General features: G+C 37.8%; 1 protein-coding gene across 3 annotated transcripts in view; it reads left to right on the plus strand.

Moving 5' to 3' along the window:
* The window catches only part of UBR5 (ubiquitin protein ligase E3 component n-recognin 5), a 147,711-nt gene that overhangs the window by 29,188 nt on the left and 102,783 nt on the right, over positions 1-15,740 (plus strand). For 2 of the 3 annotated variants that reach the window (XM_045006897.1, XM_045006899.1), the window contains exons 6-9: positions 1,882-2,071; positions 4,857-5,016; positions 11,637-11,786; positions 13,834-14,027. In XM_045006897.1, coding sequence (XP_044862832.1) covers positions 1,882-2,071; positions 4,857-5,016; positions 11,637-11,786; positions 13,834-14,027 — 694 coding nt within the window. Of the gene's footprint in view, positions 1-1,881; positions 2,072-4,856; positions 5,017-11,636; positions 11,787-13,815; positions 14,028-15,740 lie in introns of all 3 variants that reach the window. The other variant, XM_045006898.1, reaches the window with a different exon arrangement.

A 15,740-nucleotide genomic window follows, 5' to 3' on the forward strand; every position in this document is an offset into this window, starting at 1 on the left:
TTTCTATTTTTTTAATCTCCTGGAATGTACAACTTTATACATATTAGTATCAAATCTCTCCTTGCTGCTTCAAAGCCTCTGCTCTTATTTGGCCAAGTTATTGCCTGGTTGCTTCTGTTCACTTGTGTTTTTGCTGTCTCTCCAATTTTGCTGCCATCAAGAAATTCATGGTTGATGCTTACACCAAAGGAATACCCAACAGAGCCTTGTTCTCAGGCTTCCTATTTTCTGGGATGATGTGTTTCAATTATGTACTTTTTCTTTATTTTGACAGACCAGCTTTAGAATGTCAACAGTCCTCTGTGTACAATTTGAGAACTTTGGTCTTAATGCATTGATAGAAATAACTTGACTATTTGAACCATGTAGACAATATATGCCTATTATAATTCAGAGTAATTCCTTGTATCCTGGAGTATAGGACTGAACAAATGAAGGTGAAAAACAAGATGTAGATGTATCTACACTGAATATAACTCCCACTGCTGACCGTGTCAGTTGATTCGGGCTCATGCTGTGGGGCTACAATATTGTAGTTTAGACATACAGTCCTTTTTTTTTTTTTTTTTTTAAATCCAGCAACTGTTTGTGTCTGAACTGCTTTCCTAGGAATCTTTTTAGCAGTTGCTACTTCAGACAGCATATATATTTCTATTAATCAGAAGTTTGGTCTTCTGTATTTTCTCTTCTTGAAACTGTTAAAGATGAGGCTGGTCCTTTCTAACTAGTTCTGTTCTTACTGTTGATTAAATTGTCAGTGGTGCTTTATCTGATATCCTTAAGCCTCAGTGTGCAATATAACAGTATCTACATTGGTCAGAAAAGGTCTCTTTCTGAAGGAATGGATGGCTGATTTATTCTCCAAAGCCTGGTCTTATCTAATCTGAAACTAGAGACTTTCAGATTCTCAGCATGCTGCGAGTTACCTAGGTTTACTCCAGCATAGATCCTTCTGAAGGAATTGTGTGGCTGCTTTAAACTATTAAAAGGTAGCCGTGATAGTGGATTGAGGATGGATCTAGAAATTGGGAGATCTGTTTTTGTTCCTTTTTGGCACTAACACATTGAACAAGTCACTTCTGTTAATCTCAATTACCCTATCTATAAAGTGTATGGCCCTACCAAATTCAAGGCTATGAAAAACATGTCATGGACACATATTACTCCTGGGGAAATCGTGCTCCAAAAAAATAAAAACAAAAAGTTGCGTAACTTAGGTTGACTTACCTCTGTAGTGTAGACAAGCCTTAGCATCAGGGAAATGACTGCATGCTTCAAGGCACATTTTCTCTTCAGTAGTGACCTCTTCTAGATGGACAGGTTAGAAGAGCTGTTAGATATTTGTAAAGACAGTCAGCTGAGTGTCGTGACCATCTCTGAAGCTCTGTTGGCTGAATGTGGCAACCTCCTCTGATGTGCACTTCTCAGAACGATGCTATGCACAGTTAGGTGTAATACTTTTTTGTTGATGTTACTGTTGCTTTTAGAAACTGGTGTAGAGTCATGAACAATAAAATTTATTACCCCAAAATCCTGGTTCTTACAATTTCTTCTGTACAGCCCAAGCTTACACTTTCAGTTATTCTGAATTGGCTAGTTTTACTGCTCTTTACATTGTTTATGCTTTATTAGTGTTAGAGATCACTGCTCTGGAGAAATCAACTGAGAATTCAGGCTGACAAGCTTTCTCTCTTTTACATGGAGGTGACATGGCTTAGCCTCAGTTGTACTTTTCTCAACCTGATAGAAATGAAATGTATCCCATAAGGTGTCTGATGTGAAGATTCCAGTGAATAAAATCCAATATATTTTACCCTTTTAAAATAGCTCAGAAAATGTACAGATCTGTTTAAAATAATAATAAAAATGTAAATCCCTTAGAAGCCGCTGGAGTTCAGGGGTTGGTGGAAGTGGAGGAGGATCCTCTGGTAGATCATCAGCTGGAGCTCGGGATTCCCGAAGGCAAACCAGAGTTATTCGCACTGGACGTGATAGAGGATCTGGACTGTTGGGTAGTCAGCCACAGCCAGTGATTCCAGCATCAGTAATTCCAGAGGAACTCATTTCACAGGTAGGTGAGCTGGCAGAACTTTGCCTTTGTTGATAAACCTTTGGAAACTGTTTGTAGATTGATAATTGGTGGGGTACTATTTGGTATTGTGTATTCTCTTTGCCTTTTAATTTCCTCTTCTATCTGAAAAACGTGACCTTGTCTTGCTGAATTTTTTTATTTTAGATTTATCAAGTGGATATTCAAGGACACACTAGTGCCAGTTTCCCCATAATGGGAATGAGTGATGAGAATGGTAGATATGGGGAGGTGGTGACTTTGGCTGTGAGAGCCTGCACATTGAGGGAGCTGAAGGCAAGGACTAGAACTTAGAGGTGAAGATGAGGCATGGCATACATGCATAATGTTATAGAGTTGGTAATCTGCAGATACAGGGGATGTTGTAGGAAAAGAGTTCATGTTCAAGAATGGATGTCAAGGTTATTGATAGTAGAGGCAAATGAGTCTCTGTTAAAGAGGATAAAGGAGATGGAGTTGGTTGGGATTGCTTTATTTGTCCAGTAGAAACACTTTGATCGCAATCCACTGATCACAAAGCCCTGGGTAACTGTGCTCATGTCCACATTAGAAACTGTAACACTCTTAGTGTCCAATGCAGATGGAAGAAAGTCAGTTTGTGGCATTCTTACCCACTGGAATTCTAAGAGCAGTTGGGTAAGTAATGACCCATTGTCAGTACAGAGTCTTACTAGACTCCCATAGTCATCAGAGACTGTCCTGAGCATGCTCTTTGCTTTCCTCAAGAATCAAAGCAGTAGGCAACAGATTGAAATTAACCTGATTCTTGTAAGTTTTACTGTTACCTGTGGACTTAAGAAGACAGCATTTCATCCACTTACTTCATTTCACATTTGGAAAGCTTTCTTTGCGTTAGAATTTTTTTTTTTTTTTTAAATAAAAGCTTAAATGCTGGAGAAGCTGAGGATACTTCCTAGGAAAGTTTGTTTGTCATTAGTGATTAAGGGAGTTTTACAAGACCTGGTTCAACAAAGAAAAAGGAATAGATGCATAAGCAAAGGAGGGTAGACTTTATTTAAAAAAAAAAGGCAAGCAGCAGGTTGAGAATTCAGTCTTCAAAAGTCTGTATAGGAGGGCATAGCAGCCAATGTGTTTGAATGAGACCGAGGTGGGAGAGAGCCATTGTTGGCAGAAAGGAAGGGATTAACAACATTATGGAACCAGTTGCAGCTCCATAGTTAAGATTGAGTTGAGATTTTCATTTACAGCAGGGATTAAACATCTTTATGTACAGAAAAATACAGTATATTCTCTCCTTACTCTGAGTATAAAATGAATTCTTTGAGAATTTACGAGTAAATCCATTAAGTAGTTCAATAGTTTAAAATTAAATTTAAAATGCGTCCTTTAAGAAATCTAGCACCTAATAATCAACATCTTTGTTCTCCATAATAATTTTAACAGAATAATACAGACTCCTCAGACTTCCTAAATAGCTAAAAGTCACTAAAATCTGGATATATAGGCTTCATTTGAAAAACTTTTTTATGGTTGATACTTTTTTCCTGTTCTTCGTAACTGAATTTCTTCAGACTCTGCTGAAGAATAACCTGCTACACAGAGAATTCCATGAAGAACCTGGCCTTTCCATAATGGTCGCTATCTCCCTTTGTTCTCAGTGGGATGGCTGGTCCTCTAAGCCACCTGACAGTATAGGGCAGGGGTATGCAGCCTATGGCACGCGTGCCAAAGGCAGCACACAAGCTGATTTTCAGTGGTACTCACACTGCCTGGGTCCTCGCCACTGGTCCGGGGGGCTCTGCATTTTAATTTAATTTTAAATGAAGCTTCTTAAACATTTTAAATACCTTATTTTTGGGGTTTTTTTTTCCCTTGAGGGTCTCTGAAAGAGAAGACTTTATGTACCATCCTCTTCCTACAAAAAAACTTCTGGATTATGAAAAATATTGGCCAGAAACCAATTAATCCTAAATATTCCCTTCCAAAAGATGTTGTACCAGATCTATTCAACAGAGAAGGTAGCAGGGTGTGTGCGAGTGTGCACTTCCATATCTTAACCCATTTGTATTTTTTTAAAAATTTAATTATGAGTGTCCTGGGTTTAGCACTCTTGCTTATGAGTTAATTACTACATTCTGACTACATTCCCATTTTTTTTCTATATTCCCAGATAAAAAACACATTAAGATGGCGTTAAGGTTGAAAGTACACATGGTAATTTAGAGTCTAAATTACCATGTGTACTTTCAACCTTAACGCCATCTTAATGTGTTTTTTATCTGGAAATATAGAATGAAATCAAGCAATAATAATGCATTAACATCTGTATACAACTGTGCATCTTCAGAAGGTGATATTGTGAGAGGTGAAAGTCAGCATTTTTTTTTTTTTAGGAAATTGGAAGATCTTGTAGTATTGGGAAAAGTATGTGGGGCAAAGGAATGAAAATGCAGTCTTGGCTCCCATATAACAAGTTATCTTTCAGCTGTATTACCTTTGTTCATTAGCTTCTTCACTTTGGCATTCTTCATTACCGTATGCAAACTATCACGTGGCTTTTGGGGACTTACAAAACCCAAATCCCAAAATCTTGCTTTTCATTTGGAAACTTGGTTTCCATGTACTGGTGAATCAAAATGTTGACCATTGGCCTTCATACACTATGCTTGTCTCTTTGAGAAATCAACAGTAGCGCTCCAACTTTTCGCTACTTCAGGAAGTTTTGCTCTTGTAGAGAGAAATCACTAAGAGTGGTGGTTGGTGAATTGGGAATGACAAATAACAAACAGTGTTCTGCATTTTATAGGCACAAGTTGTTTTACAAGGAAAGTCCAGAAGTGTCATTATACGAGAACTCCAGCGGACAAATCTTGACGTAAATCTTGCTGTAAATAATTTGCTGAGCCGTGATGATGAAGATGGAGATGATGGAGATGACACAGCAAGTGAATCATATCTACCTGGAGGTTTGTATATTGTGATCCTTACCTTTTTTTATCTTTCAAATACTGTTGAGCTCTCCTGTTTCAAAAGGGTTATCTGAAAATGCAAACAAGTTCTCAGCTCTCTCTGTTTGAACATCAGCAATGTGCTCTGTGCTGTGCAAGATACACAATGAAGATATTCCTTGCATCCAGGAGGTTTCAGTCTAAAATATGGGTATCAGGTTGCACTGGGAAGACTGGAGAAGGGAATAGCTTTCATGTTTTAAAAAAACTAACTATTGTCTTTACTACTTTGTGGGTAACACACAAGTGAGTCTTTTGGATGCTGGGCTTCACATCATCAGCATTACAAATTATGCTACTGTTCAGTGAGATGACTGCCATGCAGTTTGCCATGGATTATAATTCTAATGATGAAATTAATTCTTTAAATTTTGAATTTTAGTCTTTACGTGGTAATGTGAACTTTTAAGATGCATTTTTTTTAGAGAAAAATGTGTACAGCTTTCTATTAAGATATTATTTTGTGTAAGGGCTGAATAGGATCTAGCTTAATAGTCTTTGACAGTTTTATTGAGAGCGTCTATTCTTTAGCTCCAAAGTATCCTCATAACTAAATCGTATAGCAGTGCTGGAGTGTTGCTGTCGTGCTGGATGAGCCTTTTTTGAAATAGTGTCTTTCCCTTGTAATTGCTTTTAAAAGTCCTTCAGCCTTTTCTTGCATTGACTAATATTTCCGTAATTGGACTTTACTCAGTAGGAAAACATGCTTGAAAATATGTAGTAGCCAAGTCTAATGTTTGTATGTTCTGGTTAGGTGCATAGTATGAAAATGAAACATCTAAACTCTGAGTGCATAGTAGTTTTTCTTTTTGTATGATAGAATGACATTTTAGTATATTTTTCTAATAAATGGGTTTTTCTGCTCATCTGGTTCACCAAGAAGCTCATGGGCTTCCTTCATCTTGTCTACCATGTGATTGGACAAAGGTGTGTTTTCCTGTATTTGCATCTGACAAACTTCTTTATTTTGCTTTAGAATCAAGAGTCCTTTGGTTGAACCTGTAGGCACAGAGAAAGCAAATTAAGGCACTTTTGTTCCACCTTTCTCTCTAGTAATTAGTTGCACAATTTGTCTGCCAGAGATGTAATTGAGGAAATAAATTCATTTTACTCTCTCCCCAATTTTATTCAAAGTAAATATTCTTACTCTTGAGAAAACAAGGATGCATCAATCCTGAAATTGCCTCCAGCTCTGTAGATAAGCACCCTTGGTCCCTGTTTAGAACAGAGTTTCTTTCCACCCCAATCCTGTGCTGAGTTAATGATTCTCTTGATTAGTACTACTTCAGATTATAGCGGCAAGCTTGCAGGGACCATCTGACAATCTATGATTTGGAACACGTCTGTGAGTACTGTGACTTCAGTTGATGACTTTAGATTGTCTTGACTCAATGTAAGATAATTAGTCATGAGCACAATGTCTAAGCTTTCAGTAAATTCCTAGAAAACAGTTTCTTCCTTAGCTAACGTTTTTTATGATCCTCCCTTTGGAAAGACCAAACCTTTCTAGGTAAGACTGCAACTTCCTTACATAAAATTGTAATCTTTCTTATCTTATCCCACACTCCCCCTGAGAAAACTGATTTATTTTCAAATGTTTTGTGGGCAAAGGGATTGGAAATAACAGAAATGGCACTTTTGACACCCTTCAGCTCTAGTCTGGATGAAGTTAATCCAGATTTCCCAGTTCTCAGAATATGCTTTCCCTTGTCTTTCATAAACTACATTAGCCTGTAAAAATCTAAAGTTGATAACTAAGAATTGTCACCCTTCAAAGAGTGTTGAACTATAGTCAAGATCCGGACATGGCCAAAGGCCAACTTAAAAATATGATGACTCTATGCCTGTGACTCTATTCTTTTGTATAATGAATTTTGCTTACAAATTTAGCAGTTCTTCTAGCTCTTCAGAGTCAAGTTAATTGTTAGGATTAGGATAAAGCATAGGCTCCAGGAAAAATGGTGGACCAGAATACCTTCCCGACATCTCTTGTGAAAAATAGTGACCCTCACCTTCAGAAGACTCCATAACAGATACAAATTGAATTTTTTATTGTCTCATTTCTCATTCATGCCGAACATAACCTTGCCCTAAGTCTTCTGAACCTTCTTTATTTTCTGCAATTGTTCCTCTCCTCTTGCCTCTGGATATTCTTTTGAACTTACAGCACTATATTCTTGAAGAGGGGAAAAAAATTACAAGAAAACCAACATTTATGATCGAGTCTCTCCAAGTAACTCCAAGTAACTTTTTTTTTTTAAGGTGATCCTGAATAGTTGTTTGTTAAAAGTGGGGTTTGCCTCTTAGCTTTTGATCTTGTAGAATGAATGCTTGAAAGTTATGCGTTTCTGCTTGTTTTTAAAACCTTGGAAAAGCAGGAATGTCAAGGTTGGAGGGCTTCTTGAGTTCTTCAGAAGTGTTTATTTTAAACTCTGGCCCCTTAATTATAAGGATATGGTATTGAAACTTCACATATTGCTCCTTTCTCCCTCATGGGCACCTGGTGCTCCGTGATCCACTATAGCTGGTTATTCCTCCACACCTGTCAAGCATGGAAGTGCCTTTTTTTTTAAAAAGGTGTTCATTAGAGTTAAATATGTGTTTAAAAAACAAAACAATTTTAAAATCAGAGTAGAAAATCCCTTTCCTCCTCAATTATGCAATTTTCAGCTTCCTGTATATTATGTTGTCATATTTCACTAGTACTTTAGTCGCCATAGTCTTTTAGATAATACATGAGTTAACTTGAATTTTTAACGTTAAAAAAAGGGGAGCAGAAAATACTTGGCAGTAGTTTCAGACACTTTTAAAACATCATAAAAAAAGCAAAAAAGGGGTATAAGCCCAATTTGTTTTTTCTTTTCAGGTCACCTTTAATGAATGCTTTTGTTTTTCTTATGCATGCGTGCTTGCTTTCATGACCTAGTTTAAAAAATCTAGTCTTGTCTTGTTTGTTGGTGGCAAAGTAAGGAGACTCCATTTAATACATTGCTTTGTTTTACTTACTGGTATCTTCCTTTCTGTAGTCTCATTTACATTACTATTTGGTATAGGCATGCTCGGGAGTCCTGATTCAGCCACTAGCTCGCAACGCATGGCAAGTGAGCTAGCTTGGAATCTTGCCTGGGACTTTATGTTCTAATAAAGTGCTGTGATTCTCCAGAACGTAAAAAGATCCTGGTAGCCTAGTTAATTAGATTTTTATTTTGTTCCTCCCTAGCAATTTATATATGACACACATACCTGGTTCTGATTTTCAGCGTGAAGAATACATTGATTCTAGGGAAACTTGTGAAACATAATTGCAGTGACATTACTTATTGCTTTGGATAGTGGAACGTAAAATAATGTGTTCCTTAAAGTTCTGATTGTTCAGAAGGAAGAAATGTGGAAGACTTTAAAGGTGCAGCACTGTCTGGTGTATTTGTATTACGTCATAGTGAGTATGAGTTAGTGATGTTGGGAGATAAGGAAAAGATGAAAAATTGTGTCTCTAGAAATTTTCCTACTTTACGAATAACCAGTTTTTTTCTTAAAATGATCTCCGAGATGGAGAATATCCGGACACAATACCAACAAATGTGTGTGGTGATTGCTGTTGGTGCACTTACTGAACTATCTGGGCTTGGTCAAAAATAGTTTCCTTTTTACCACAGTGTTCACTGATAGCTCATTTAGATGAAGTAGGTATAAATCCCTTCACACCTGGACAGACCTATCAGGATCATAATATCTTGCTCAATAATGAGAAATATGTGATCATAACATTGCCGGAAACATAAGTGACCAAATCTGATAGGATTCTTGAGAACAGTGGCACATAAAGTCATGTGGCAGAACTTCTTGAATAAGTAAGGGAATATTTTGTGTTCTCACCCAAGCTTCTTAGGCTGAGTTTTAGTCTTGCTGAATCTATTTGTATCTCCACAGAATTCAAAGAAAATACCTGAATGATCTTTGAAGGATACTGGATTTGGCTCCTAAGTCCTCTCTCTCTCTCTCTCTCTCTCTCTCTCTCATATAGATAGATAGAATATCTATATCTATCTCTATCTATCTCTCTATCTATCTCTCTATCTAAATATAAAAATAAAATATTTGATGGCATAGAGAATAGAAAGAATTTTATCTTTTGAATTGGAACTGGTCCTACAGGAGGAAAGATAAATGTTTTGATATTGTGCCCTCCTCCTGTTTGGCTCCTGAGTCATTAAGAAAAACATGTATGTTTGAGTTGTTAAAATATTTGTTCAAATTTATGGAGGATTTGTGCTGACTTGTAACTTATCTACTGAAAAATATTTCCCACCCGCAGATGAACAAGATGGCTAGAGGGATGCCTGTTAAGTTCTAGATGTCCTGTATAGGAAATTTCCATCTCTGATAGAAGAGCTGAGCTGAGGAAGCAGGCTATTCAACTTGGATGAATGCTTGAGAGCTTTCTCCAAGAGATGCTTCCTATAGCTTAATTCTATTAAAAAGGGCTGGGATGATGTGCACTGCAGCCATTTGGATGGACAGTGACATATTGGTGGTGGATTTAGACCACCCTGTTCCTTTGTTGAGAGCTGCCAGCAAGTACAATGAGGTTAGGCTGCTCTGGTGTGTGTAGAAGGATCTGGTAGACATTTGGACAGCCAGGTCATTGCTTTTTCCTACACCATTGTATGCACTTGGATGGTCTGACAATATAGGCTGGTCTGTGCTGCTGTATTGCCAACAGTTCTGGTTTCCTCCCCCCCCCCCCCCCCCCCCCAAAAAAAAAAAAAGATTAGCATTGGAAAAGTTAGAGTAGAGGTATGGAATAACTCCCATATGAGGCGAGATTAAAAAGACTTGGAATGGTCATCTTAGAAAAGACACTATTATGTGTGTATGTGTTTGGGGGCCGGGGAATATGATAGAGGTCTATAAAATCATGAATGATGTGGAGAAAGTGAATAGGGGAGCGTTATTTACCCTTTCTCATAACACAAGAACCAGGGGTCACCCAATGAAATTAAGACAGCAGGTTTAAAACAAACAGAAGTACTTCTTCACACAATTCACAGTCAATCTGTGGAACTCATTGCCAGAGAATGCCAAAAGTATAACTGGGTTCAAAAAAGAATTAGATTAATGGACCTATCCTCCAGGAATTTGTCTATTAGCCAAGATGGTCAGGGACGCAACTCCATTCTCCAGGTGTCCCTAACCCTCTTGACTGCCAGAAGCTGGGGCTGGATGATGGGATGGATCACTCAGTAATTGCCCTGTTCTGTTTATTCCCCCAGTATGGCCATTTTTATGTTCTTATGACTGTCATCAGTGAATGTCTATGTGAAATGTCTTACCACTGCTGATAAAGCAAGTAGCTATTGTGGGATGCTGGACTATTTGTCTGGCTTCAGAAAATGTTATCGTGGTCCTTCTGGTCTTTAGGGACTGAGGTTCACTGACTGACCTTTTCACTGTCAAGAAATGAAACATTTGCAGTGGACAGATGCCTAGAAGTTATAATACAGGGTGTCTGCTTCTTTTCAGTTTTTGGACACCATCCCATCTAGGTTTACCCTTCTTAATTACAAAAGTCCAAGTAGAAATTACTATCTGCCAGCCGGGGTTCAGAGCTTTTATTATTTAACTCTCAAATTAATTCCACTAAATCTAGACTGTTGCTGCATTTTTTTTTTTTTTTTTGGTGTATGATAATTTAGAGGCTTTACAAATTCCATAATAGGAGAGAGCATGGCTGAAGAAGCTGGGTGTATTGTATTACATGGTGATTAAGTTTGGCATGTTAGCTCTATGTATTTGGGATTTTGTGTTCCTACCTTATATTAGATTTATTTGATAATAGGGACTTGTAGAGGAAACATTGTGAATGTCTTTATTTAGGGTCCCAAGATTTTTCAAGTTGGGATTAGACCCAGAGTATTTCAAATTAGCTCTTAATTTTTATTGTATAGATTTGAAATAGTGACTATTTTTTGTAGACATCCTTTTACTCATTTTAATTTAGATAGTGAACCTTATGCCTGACCTCAAAGCTTATGAAGCTTATTCTATGAAGGCACAGCAACTGTTTCTGCGAGTGAAGAAATTTCTTAATCTCTGAAGCAAACTTGCTGGACAGCCACTTGGAAACATGTATAGTCCTTTTGCTTGGCAGGATCTTTGAAGGGACAGCTTTTACCTAATAGCAATACTAGTTTTTTCTAATTCTAGGTAACTAATTTATGGAGTTTGGCTGTTTATTTTAATTGATGCTTTGCTCTTCCCAAGTGTGTGACTAAGGTTTGAATTTCTGGGGTGTGGAATTTTTTTTCTTTTGGGGTAAGATTTGTTCAGAAAACTTGGTTAGACAAGTGACAGAGCAGTTCCTGTAGGGAAAATTGGCTGCATACATTGGACCACTGTGCTTGATTGTAAATGTGGGTGCATAGGAGGCACATTGGTTTGTACTGGTGAATCTGAAGAGCAGAAATTCAACTTACAAGTAGGAATTTTTTTGTTTTGATGTTTATTTGGTGATGGTCTCTCTAGTTGATGTTTTAAGTAGCTGATTATTCACTTAAGACCCTTGTCTCCTCTTATAGAGGATCTTATGTCTCTTCTGGATGCTGACATACATTCTGCTCACCCAAGTGTCATTATTGATGCTGATGCTATGTTTTCAGAAGATATTAGTTACTTTGGTTATCCATCCTTTCGGCGTTCATCACTTTCCAGGCTAGGCTCATCCCGAGGTAATTTTGCATCTTTTTTTTCTTTGTAATAAGTAGTTTGCTGTGCAAAAAGCTAGTGGTAGTACACACTAGTTATTTAGACTTTGATTTGTGTGCACAAATTGATTGTTAAACATTAAGTCTCTAATAGTTTTGATAAAATCAATAGTAAAATTTTTTGAATATGAACAGGTAAGTTCTGCAAAAATCACAAGAACGAATTTGAAGTTTGATAATGTTAATTAGTTAGTGTTAGAAATTTTGCATGAAATTTTTAAAATCACAAATACCTACTAATTTTTTAAACCACAATTGCTTACTAATTATCTTAATGTATCTAATTGAGAATGTTAATTCTGATCTAAAAGCAATACTTAAATTTGATATGACATGCAGCATTCTGAAAGCTAGTTTCTTTGGTTTAGGTTGCTCAGTATGAGTGCTCTTCTAATTTTCTTAACTGGTTAACTTGTTCCATGACACACACATACATGAGTGAAGGCCATTTTAAATTCAGGGGAGGGAGATGAGAGCTAAACTGTGCTCTTGAAGAATTTTCGGAAATGGGTAGTAACTGTCTAAGGTTAATGAACACTTTTTGAATAGTAGGAAATTTATTACAGATGCTTAGAAAAGTATATGAAATCTTAATATTTATGACATAGAATCTGTAGCTTTTTCTTCATAGCTTCTTGAAGATAATTCTACTCAATAGATGCCCAGAGCATTTTACAAACTGTTAATCCAACCTCTGCCATGATTGCTCTTTTAGTACAGCTGTAACCTGTTCATAAATCTGTTTTCTTCATTAGTATATTAACTGCTGAACATATAATTGCTTGATATAAATTATCAGTCAAGGGTCAGTATGTTTCTTAATGAGCAGGTTCAGTGTTATGTGAACTTCAGCTACCGGGCAAGGTGTCATGTTTGGCTTATGTAAAAACTTGTTCCCATTTGTCTAGTGTAGCAAAAGACCCAAGATTTTGAGGGCGGAATTGAAAGGATGATACAGTAGTGTGACCATTTCATACATGTAATTACAATTGAATTTTATGAACATAAATGAGGTACTTAATGGGTTAAATGCATTATGTGCATGTACAAATATTCAACATTTGACATAACTCCTTCTAAATCCCTCCTTTTTTTCCTTTCCTAAGGTTTATTCTATGTAAGACGTTACCACGAATTTTATAATCCTTATTTTCCATGCATAGTTGACTCTTGGAAAGTTAGTTTGATTACCTGATTTAAAAAATTTATCTGCATGAGCGAACTGCAGAGTACTGGCTTTAGACAGTTTGTAGGCCAATTGGAGGGGAAGCATTTTGGTAAGGAACACTTTCCTACAAGGATCCTTTTTAAAACTTGTCTGACTCTTGAAAAGTTTTCATTTGAATACTTAAAAAACAAAACAGAAAACAACAACAACAAAACCACCACCAGATATGCTTTAATTTAGTAAATCCAGTCCTGTAAAACATTGCTTTAAACAAAAGGGGTTGGATTATCAAATTTTTACAAGAGCCTTTTTAAAAGATTGCTTTGTCTTTAACCTTTTCAAGTTGTTATTTTTGGGAAACTTGTTATGAGACTCTCTAATAAATACTCCTTTTTGGCTTGCTTAAATGTATCTAACAGATGCTGTAGATTAATTAGATTTTGTTACTAGAAAAACCATTATGGTAAAATGTCAGGGCATATCATACTATTAAACCTTAAATTACCTTGTTAAACATATAGTGACTTTTTACCACTGAGTAAAAAAAGAAGCATTATGCTTTCAGTAGTGTACAAACTACCTGATTTTCTTATTTCTAGAAATAACTTTATTTCCAGTTTATCATTTATATGTTTTATATTCTAGTAATAAGTACATATGCTTGAAAGGGTTAATATATTGAATGTTGCATGTCAGGATTTTCTTTATATATCAGTATTTTAAATTTTTGTGAATAGATTTAACTGCTGTTAGTTGCATCCTGAAGGGTCTTTACTAGAGAGTGGCTTACTTTTATCCCACTGGTGTGACCCAATTGCATACCAGTTCTCCTTCTTCCCTTAGAGAGAGACTCTGAGCTGTTGCGTGAACGAGAGTCCGTTTTACGTTTGCGTGAACGAAGGTGGCTTGATGGAGCCTCATTTGATAATGAAAGGGGCTCTACAAGCAAGGAAGGGGAGCCAAACCTGGATAAGAAGAATACACCTGTTCAAAGCCCAGTCTCGTTAGGAGAAGACTTGCAATGGTGGCCAGATAAGGTATTGAAAATTTTTTTGGCTCCTTTATATGCTTAGTACATTGCATGCAACTGATCTTATTTTTCCACAGAAATGTCTGTACTTCTGATTTCCCTGGAGAAATCTTGATTTTTTTAAGTGTGATATTGAAGTAAAATTATTCCGAATATGCTTGTTTAGTTTTGTTTATATTATTGCTATTCATGCCCTTAAAACTGAGGTTCAGTTGCCACTTGTATTCTGACCTATTTCATCTGTGTGGCTGCCACTCATGCAGCAACAACCAGAGAAATCTCAAAGAACTTAAGCTCTCTCTTCCATTAAACAATTTCCCGTTTCCTGTTGATTGCACTTATGCATTGGACTGAATGGTCATATTCATGTCCAGCTCCTTTAAAGGAGGCTTATATTTTTATTAGTTCATTTTTTTTAATGTTGTTTATATTTATCCTGTTTTGTCATGCTTGATTATTTAAACATGTGACGATCAAGAGGTGCACAAATAGTAATGAAGTATCCATCTGGCTCTGGTAGGTGGACCCACCTGCACCCCATATTCCATCTCCATAGGAGCCCAGGCTAAAATTGTAGGTATTCTTCGAATGGATGCAGAGTGTGTATTCCACCTAGGTGTGTGCGTGCCCAGCGCACTGGAGCTGGAGACTTTTTCTTAGCTGTACTTCTAGAGGGGCAGTGCTCCTGGCTGTGGCCCCTCCCCTGGCTATATGAGACAGTTCTGTCCTGACCCCCCTCGGTTTCTTCTCACAGCCCATGGCTGGAGCCAGAGCTTTGTGTGGTTGTAGTCTCACAACCGCTTATTTAGTCTTAGCCTACTTTATTGTACACCTCTACCTCAATATAACGTGACCCGATATAACACGAATTCGGATATAACGGGGTAAAGCAGCGCTCTGGTGGGGGGGAGGTGCGCACTCTGGTGGATCAAAGCAAGTTTGATATAATGCAGTTTCACCTACAACACGGTAAGATTTTTTTGGCTCCCGAGGACAGCGTTTTATTGAGGTAGAGGTGTATATAGTAAGTTAGTAGTTACTGTTAGTTGATAGTGTGCCTGGTGAAGCCCTCACTGGGGTTAAACCCTGTTCTTCGTGTGTAGGTGTGATCCCCACAGTGACCCCCACTTCGTCTCGCCAAAGCACCCCTTAAAGAGCACTGTTAGATTTGTAAATAATTTAAAAGGAGGACTCAGGAGGCGCAGGACCTTCGCTTCGAGCAGCCCCTACTTGAACAGGCCTGATCTGGTACCAAGGCCCTGTTAGGCAAAAGATCATTCTCTGGCTCGGAGAGCACTGTTGCCCCTCGTTCCAGGGTAGGTGCCTTGCCAGAGAGGTGGAGAAGCTGTTCTCTATCATCAGCGCCAAGGAAGAGGTTTCATAAGACCATTCAGGACCTCTCCAGGTTGCAGGGTGACGCCTCCACCTCCCCGAGGAAAAATGTGGACCAGCACAGAACGGTTCTACCACCAGAATGGCAGGGGTACTTCTGATGCTTCCCTTTTACTGAGTGGGAAGAGCATAAACCCCATGTTGTTGACTCTCTGGTTCTGGCCTCTGGGCATCTGTTGAGTTCAGTACCAATGAGGGAGATACCAGTACCAAATGTGTTGATGCCTGGTACACTTATGACAGCTGCAGACCTCCTCTGCCTTTTGGTCCCAACCTCACTGTTGGTCCAGGACTTTCCCGGGCTGCCTCACCTATAACCCCTCTAATA

Source organism: Mauremys mutica, chromosome 2 (assembly GCF_020497125.1).
Source record: "Mauremys mutica isolate MM-2020 ecotype Southern chromosome 2, ASM2049712v1, whole genome shotgun sequence".
Classification (NCBI taxonomy): Eukaryota; Metazoa; Chordata; order Testudines; family Geoemydidae; genus Mauremys; species Mauremys mutica.